The 8,355-nt window shown below is 40.5% G+C and overlaps 1 protein-coding gene across 1 annotated transcript; it reads left to right on the top strand.

Annotated features, from left to right (window-relative positions):
* Positions 1 to 2,275: 2,275 nt before the first annotated feature.
* On the top strand, positions 2,276 to 6,547 carry LOC115103544 (uncharacterized). Its single transcript, XM_029624381.2, has 4 exons — positions 2,276 to 2,928; positions 3,066 to 3,179; positions 3,324 to 4,672; positions 4,857 to 6,547. Exons 1-4 carry the CDS (start codon positions 2,333 to 2,335, stop codon positions 4,940 to 4,942), a joined length of 2,145 nt encoding a protein of 714 aa, XP_029480241.1. The 5' UTR covers positions 2,276 to 2,332; the 3' UTR covers positions 4,943 to 6,547.
* The last annotated feature ends 1,808 nt before the right edge of the window (positions 6,548 to 8,355 follow it).

Raw genomic sequence — 8,355 nt, 5'->3', positions numbered from 1 at the left:
GACCCATTCAACACTTTCAGTCAAAGTTGACGAGGGCAGGTGGCTGTTGAAATGGTCAAATAATTAACACAAATATTTGCGTCATTTTCGTCGATATTATTGTAGGATTTTTCAACAGGTTATTTATTGGATAAACTGTCTTTCCTTGCAAAAGATTCGTGATTTTTTATTTTGTCAATAATGTAATAGGCATATAAATATGTGTTTTAGCCTATTTTTGTTTTCGAGAAGATGACAACCGAATGTATAGGTCGAATGGAGAGCTCTCTTGAAGGTGATTTGCTCACTCCCACTTCAATTAGTTTGACCAATTTCCTAATAATGATTTTCTCTCTACAAACTGACACCATTAACTATCATTTTCTGCAACAGTAGTTGAATTTGACGTGATTTATTTCCTGTGTGATATTAACACTGTTAAGTTTATGAGACCTTTTTAGGGTTCTCAAGATTGCCTCCCACCCAGGTCCAAACACTTGCCAGCAGCTATTTTTAACCAGAGATTAAGTTCAGAAACAGTGATACCCTCACCGTTTACAGTAAGTGGACTACTGTAGCCCTACAACTATTTTAATGACATCTTTCTATTTTGAAAATGCTAAAATTAAATAGCTGGAATTACACCTGATATGACTTAGCAGATAAACTTCCAAGCGCCCATGTGCAAAATCTACAGTCATTTTCAATATGGTGCGATTTTCAGGAGTGCTTTATAAACCCAGTTGTTGACAACTTTTTGATGGATGTTAAGAGTGCAGGTGCAGTGAATAATGGGACAAGCCTACTCCTGGACTAAAAAGCATTGTCAAGGCAAATCTCCTTTGAAAGTGCTTTATTAGTAAATTATGAAATATGCTTATCTGGGTATGCAGCACATTGAACAATTACCCAGATCATGATGTAAATCAACCGCCATACAATAAACTGTAGATCAGAATGTTCCTTAAAAAGCTACGTATTATAATATACAATGTCACAATTTGACACCTGAGCTGAGACCTGCATATGAGACTCTGAAGCTAAAATCCTTCATTGTAACAATAACAAAGCGGTTGCCTTGCCTGTTTTGGCAAAAGCTGATGGTTGGGCCTGGAGAAATGCAACCACTCAAATTCATAGAGCTATGGATGCAAGGCCTGACCATCCATGATATCAAAATAATAGTTATAACCATGTTTTGAGGCTGTACAGTGATTGTTTACATTCATGCTGTTTACAAACATTGGCATAAACCAAGCTAATATTTGGGGTTCTGATGGGGTATAACAGTAAATCAAAGCTCATAAGGCATTTACACTGAGTATACCAAACATTAGGAACACCTTCCTAGTGCTGAGTTGACTCCAATGCTTCCCACAGTTGTGTTAAGTTGGCTGGATGTCCTTTGGGTGGTGGACCATTCTGGATACACATGGGAAGCTGTTGAGCGTGAAAAAACAATCAGCCTGGCACCTATTACCATACCCAGTTCAAAGGCACTTACATTTTTATGTCTTGCCCATTCCCCCTCTAAATGGCACACAAACACAATCCATATTTCAATTGTCTCAAGGCTTAAAAATCCTTCTTTATTCTGTCTCCTGTCCTTCATCTACACTGATTGAAGTGGATTTAACAAGTGACATCAATAAGGGATCATAGTTTTCACCTGGATTCACCTGGTCAGGCGATGTCATGGAAAGAGCAGGTGTACTTTATGTTTAGTATAATCAGTGTATAAGTTGTATTCTTGAAGAATCAATGGGTATATATCATTAATTTATAAGTCCAAAAATGTATTCTAGCTTTACCTTATACTGCTAGAAATATTTGTATTTACATAATAACAATGATAACACAATTACTATTGCGTGTGGAAGCTATGAGAATCTGAGCACCTCGCCCCCTGCTCTCAACAGCAGCCCTATCAGCTGACATTTGACCCGAGCCACCGTGCCTTAGCCCTTAGCAGGGAGCAAAATCAAAATGGCTGAAGATCACAAAGTCTTAGTAGTAAGAAACATTGTTTTGAGGCATATAAAAAGGAATGAAGGTGGAGCACATCTCAGACTCATTTACCTTTAAACTTTTAGCAAAAGTTATCTTGTTAAATTTGAAATGGGTAGCCTAAGTTGACTGAACTCCATCTGCAGGATTCAGTGCATTAAGGTATATATTTGTTTTATACATCTTTCTGGGTATTGATCATTGATCTTCTGGGAACAGATCTGTGTAATAGGTGATTAGTAAAGTTGTTTTACTGTACTTATCTTCAATAGAGACCCTGTAAAGTACTTTGAGATAGAAAGCCTTTAGCCTTCCTAAACTGCATCTTCTTTATTTCTCAGAGGAAATGAGAGAGTTATTGGGCCAATACATCTCAGACACCCTCAGCTATGTCCACACAGTGAAGGAATTCTGTGACGGGCATCCAAGGTGGATCCTGCAGAGAAAGGAGGAACAATCCAAGATGAAAAACATCAAGGAAATGGCAGACAGAATCGATCTTAAATTCGGCCGAGTCTTGAATGCAGAAGACAAGACCAAGGCATTAGGAGAGTTCACGAAAGACTATCTGACCCAGGTGACTGCAAACCGTAGGCTTAAGAAGCTGGAGAAGGAGCTGGAAGCTGTACTGAAGGACACTCTCAATGGGCTGGAGGAGCTGGACTGCTTCATGGATGCTGTGGAGAGGCTGGTGGTCACCTCTCTGTTTGTATTTGCTGATGAAACCCGGTTGTGTCCTCTGCCTCAGGGGAGGGAACCAGCAAGTGTCCGAGCTGTCATCACCTCCGCTAGAATGACCTGTCCTCTCCTCATCCACTTTAAGAGGGACGCTTCAGCCTTCTTTTCCCCATGCCTCCTCAATGTGGAGGTGCTGCATGTGTACTTGGAAAATTACATACACATCTCTGAGCAGCTGTGTGAGAGAATGGGATTGGGAAAAACGTAAGTGGAAATCAGTTTAAATAATTTAACACAATATTGGTTTCAGACATATTTATGTATATTTTTATGTAACATTATAGCAACTTATGCTGTAGCTGAAAAGTGCTTTCTGAATAGCTTTTTATTATCAATATTAGAAAAACATTTTGCAGAGAGAAGAATGACAACTTGATGATTGACACCAGCCCTGAAGTGAATGAAAAGTCCATGCAGACCATGTTTAACCATTTGCGCCATTTGAGTGATATCAGGTAAACCTTTACAGTTTTGTTTTATATTACATTTGCAAATACTAGCTTACTAACACTGAGGGCACACATTTCTGATCGTTCATCGATTCCAGCTACATGTCTCAATGTCTCTGACGAAAAAGTGGAATATGTTTCTCCTGCTAGGATGGATCAGCACTTCAGACTGACGTTCCTGTTCCAGGAGTCTGCCCTGCACTTCATTGGTCTGTTCAGTCAGCGCCACTCCAGAATGCTGGACTGTCTAAAAGAGCTGGAAAGGAGAGCTGGCAAACTAAATAAGATGAAGAAAGGGGGTTATATCTCCAGTGTGGTAGGCAGTGCAGTGGGGGCGACAGGAGGGGCTCTGACCATCGCAGGCCTTTGTCTTGCCCCTGTTACTGCTGGGTTGTCACTGGGGCTCACCATCGCAGGGATTGGAATGGGTGTGACCAGTGGGGTCAACAGTCTAACCACCGGTGTAACAAAGGTGGCATTTAAAAGCTACCAAAACAAGAAAGCCAATACAATCTTTCAATGTTTCTTGGAGGACATGCAAAGACTCCATGGTAGTCTGGAGAAGGTGGCCAGCAACATTTGCCCTTTGGAGCCGAAGGTGGTGGCATTAGTGGTTGGGAAGAATATAGGCAAAGGTGGTGCGAGTTTAGGAAAGAAGATCAATGCCATAGTAAAAAATACCTCTGCAATAGAGGCCTTAATGGGAAAAGGCGTGGTTATAGGTGCAGGCAAGGTGGGACTCCAAGAGGGCAAAACATTTGCTGCAGATTTACCTGACATTGGGATGTTGGCACAAGGCACTCCACTCGCCCTCTCTAGGACATTAAGGCAATGCGCTGTGGCCTCAAATGCCCTATTCATTGGCCTGGACATCATCACTATCTGTAAAGACAGTGTCAGCCTGGCCAAAGGCAGCAAGAGCAAGAGATCCCAGCTCATCCGAGCCAGAGCAGCACTATGGCGCACAGAGATTGACTCATGTCAGAGGATCCATGACTCACTGTGCCGAGGCATCTGGAGGTTCAGTAAGAGTCAGCGAATCCTGAAGAAACCATTTTACCTTGTGAAGGAGTTAGAAAGTCTAGAGCCGCTTGTGGAGATGGGACTCATGGAGCAGCCTGCGAAGGAGATGGAAACTCTTGGGCAGCCTGAGGATGATATAGAAACTCTGGTGCCGCCTATGGAGGAGACAAGACTCCTGGGGCAGCCTATGGAGGAGACGAGACTCCTGGGGCAGTCTATGGAGGAGACGAGACTCCCATGGCTGCCTATGGAGGAGACGAGACTCATGAGGCTGCCTATGGAGGAGACGAGACTCATGGGGCAGCCTATGGAGGAGATGAGACTCCTGGGGCAGTCTATGAAGAAGACGAGACTCCCATGGCTGACTATGGAGGAGACGAGACTCATGGGGCAGCCTATGGAGGAGACGAGACTCATGGGGAACCCTATGGAGGAGACGAAACTTCTGGGACAGCCTATGGAGGAGATAGAAAAAGGTACAAAAGTAGTTAAATTGATTTGCCCTAAAACATGTCACATGCTGTACACAGCAGATGTTGAATGATATTATGTGCAAGTATTAGCAAAAATACTCAAGCTCTACTAAGTTTTTGAATTTCACCAAGCTGGCATTGCCATTGGTTAATTAATTGCTTTTCCATTAAAAATCCCTGTCTCTAGGTTTTTGCGACTGGATGTGGCATTCGGGCATGATGTTGTTGCTGTTGCTGTTAGCATATGTATGGGCTGAGAACATTTCTAAGTAGTAATGGAGAATATCAAGAAGTCAACACACCTGCCGTTTGGACTGCATCGTTTCCTGTGCATCACTTCCTGTACGACTTAATTGCATAACATGTAGATTTGAAATGATTACTGTGCATGGTTTTAAAGCTACTTGGACTTGAGAACATATTTTTAAAATTAAATGTATTTAAGATTATTACAATTTTAATTCAAACTACCCCTTTATCTGGGCGGTGTTCATGTTGTGGAATAGTCAGATCTAATTGGTACTAGTTGTATCAACTGAACATAGCTGTTCTACGTCAGATTCTAGAACTTTTCACTGTACATTGATGTAGTGTAACAATTTTCTTTAGTTTCAAAAGAGTTTAATCCACATTATATTGTTGAGAAAATCTAATAGGCCTGCATAGTTATTTCAGCATGGTTAATCAACTTCTGAATTGTTTAGGCATGTACTGCCCTCTAGTGTATTATACTCATGTGACATGTCTTGCTGTTATTGATTGTTACTCACTTCACTTAAGATATGTGCAGATAAAAGTGCATTATTTTCTACTTTAGCCATGTTTAAATATCCATACATAGTTCAATTACAGAACTCCAGAGATGACATTTTCAGAAACAGTGATACCCCAGTGAGGGACTGCTTACAGTAGACTACTATAGCCCTACAAATATTTTGATTCACAACTTTCTCATTTGAAAATGCTAAAATAACTGGAATACACCTACTATGATTTGGCAGATTAACTTGTGCAGAAATCAATTAACCACATAGGCAAAGAAAATTACACCAAAAAGATCTAAGTGCTTTTGGCCAACATTATGATCTACACTCAACAGTGTACCACCCATCATTGTGCGTCCCAAGATGCCGATCTTCACACCACTGCGCCGCTATTTGCCTGTTTGTGGCCTGCCTGTTAGCTTGCACGATTCTTGCCATTCTCCTTCGACCTCTCTATTCAACAAGCTGTTTTTGCACACAGGACTGCAGCTGACTGGATGTTTTTTGTTTGTCGCATCATTCTCAGTCAATCCTAGACACTGTTGTGCGTGAAAAGCCCAGGAGGGCGGCCAATTCTGAGATACTGGATCTGGCGCGCCTGGCACCGACGATCATACCACGCTCAAAGTCGCTTAGGTCAGTTATTTTGTCTATTCCAACGTTCAATCAAACAGTAACTGAATGCCTCGATGCCTGTCTGTCTGCTTTATATAGCAAGCCACGGCCACGTGACTCACTGTGTGTAGGAGCGAAACATTTTCATGAACGGCGTGATGTACCTAATAAACGGTCCAGTATGTATGTTACAGGTGTAATTACAGAGCTGGTCTAAAAATAAATGCCACTACATTACAGTACAGTATTAACACTTCCTCCCATTTAGAATTGTATGACAAGACAACAAATAATGATTCTATCTGAGAATGTAATTTATGCCGATTGTTTGCCAATGAACCATGTTATAACAGTAGTGACAGAAACGGCAATAACATTTAGTAAGTTCAGATTTAATACAATATTATCCCATCCTAAAAGCCAATGTTATATTTTTTTCTACCATTTTTCCAGAACATAACTTATTCATAACTTTAAATGAGTTGTTAAAAAGACCAATATCTCAATATACAATAAACATATTTATCATACAAACTCCAAGTGACGTTTCAAATGTTTACTCAGGGAAGATGTCCAGCCTAATACATACATTCAATCCAGTGCAGTGTCCACTCAAACCCTGAGCTCTCGCCCTCTCCATTCCACAAAGACATACTTCAGTACTTTTCCATCAACCAGGATTTCTCCATGATCCTCTGTGCATATTACATGACTTCTCATCAATCTGGAGAGTCCTTGAGTTATTGGGAGTACACATTCCTACAGTCCACTGCAGTCACCTAAATAATTGCACTCTTCAAATACACAAAGAGCTTGAACCGAACACTACTTTCAATCTCTAAGGATATAAAAACAATATATTCATTCTAAGAGTATATAATGATATTAAACAGTAATATAAAACAGTCATTTTCAATTATCAGTGTAAAGAAAAAGTTAAAGGAAAGTATCAACTAGGGTTGCAAAGGGTCGGAAACCTTCCGGAAAATGTCCATGGGAAGTTAAGCCCGGGACTTTTTCTTAAATTCATCAAAAAAGTTAGGTTATAACAGTGAACCTTTTTTGTGGGATACACATAAGGCAATTCTAGATCTTGTGGCATATTTTAGTTAAACTATCATCAATTCAATGGAATTGCAAACCTTTGCATGCACAGTGCATTCTTCCATCACATGTACAGCTGATTCTCAAGATCTTGAGCCCACACCACTACACTGTCTGAGCCAAGGACTACATGCTTTCTGGTAAGTTTTGATTGAAATACTGGGTGGGGTGAATATATTTTATATGACATACATGCTTTTTTGTTAACTAGTAAATAGTAGCCTACAGCAAAGTGTGTTTAAATCATGTTAACAATTTCTGCTAGTTTGTTTTTGCTACCATGTGGATTTTAGCTTGTTTGAGCCTGCTAACTGAGGAGTGTTAATTCACCTGTTTCCATATATGTTTAATTTTAAAACATTTCTCTTACAAATGAGTTGTTTAATTTAACTGCTTAACTTTTTATATGTACATGGAATTGTATTTGGGTTTAAAAATTTTTTTTTTTATAATCTTTACATGAAAATGCCATGGGCACTATCTGATGTGTGGAGACATTTCACTGCAGCTAATGTAGAAGGAAAAGCTGAGTACATTTGCGAATACTGTGCCAATGCAACAAAGATGCAGAATCATCTGGCCAAGTGCATAAAGTTCCCTCAGAGCTCACAACAAGCAACCTCTGACAAAAGTCCCTCTACTTCTAGTCGAGGTGAAAATTATGAATCGGACACCTTATCTATAGCAACAGATCATGGTCCTCCTGGAATCAGACGTTTTTTGACTCAATGGACGAACGTAGTCAGAGAAATGCTGATGAATGTCTTGCTCGGGCTGTGTATGCAACTGGTTCACCTCTGATGCTCACAGGCAATGTGTATTGAAAGAGATTTCTGAATGTTCTTCGCCCAGCATACACCCCTCCAACCAGGCATGCTTTATCTACTCATTTGCTGGATGCAGAGTTAAATAGAGTTCAAGTGAAGGTCAAGCAAATCATAGAAAAAGCAGACTGTATTGCAATAATCTCTGATGGGGGGGTTGAATGTTCATGGGCAAGGAATAATTAACTACATCATCCTCCACCCCTCAACCAGTATTCTACGAGAGCACAGACACAAGGGACAACATACACACCTGTCTCCACATTGCAGATGAGCTGAAGGCAGTCATCAATGACCTTGGACCACTGAAGGTATTTGCACGTGTCATGCCCTCTTCACAACTGTCAGTGTGTTTGGACCATGATAGTTTTTTGGTGAT

Source organism: Oncorhynchus nerka, linkage group LG21 (assembly GCF_034236695.1).
Source record: "Oncorhynchus nerka isolate Pitt River linkage group LG21, Oner_Uvic_2.0, whole genome shotgun sequence".
Lineage (NCBI taxonomy): Eukaryota > Metazoa > Chordata > Actinopteri > Salmoniformes > Salmonidae > Oncorhynchus > Oncorhynchus nerka.
The sequence above is the reverse complement of the archived record's forward strand: the minus strand, read 5'-3'. Positions and strand labels throughout refer to the sequence as shown.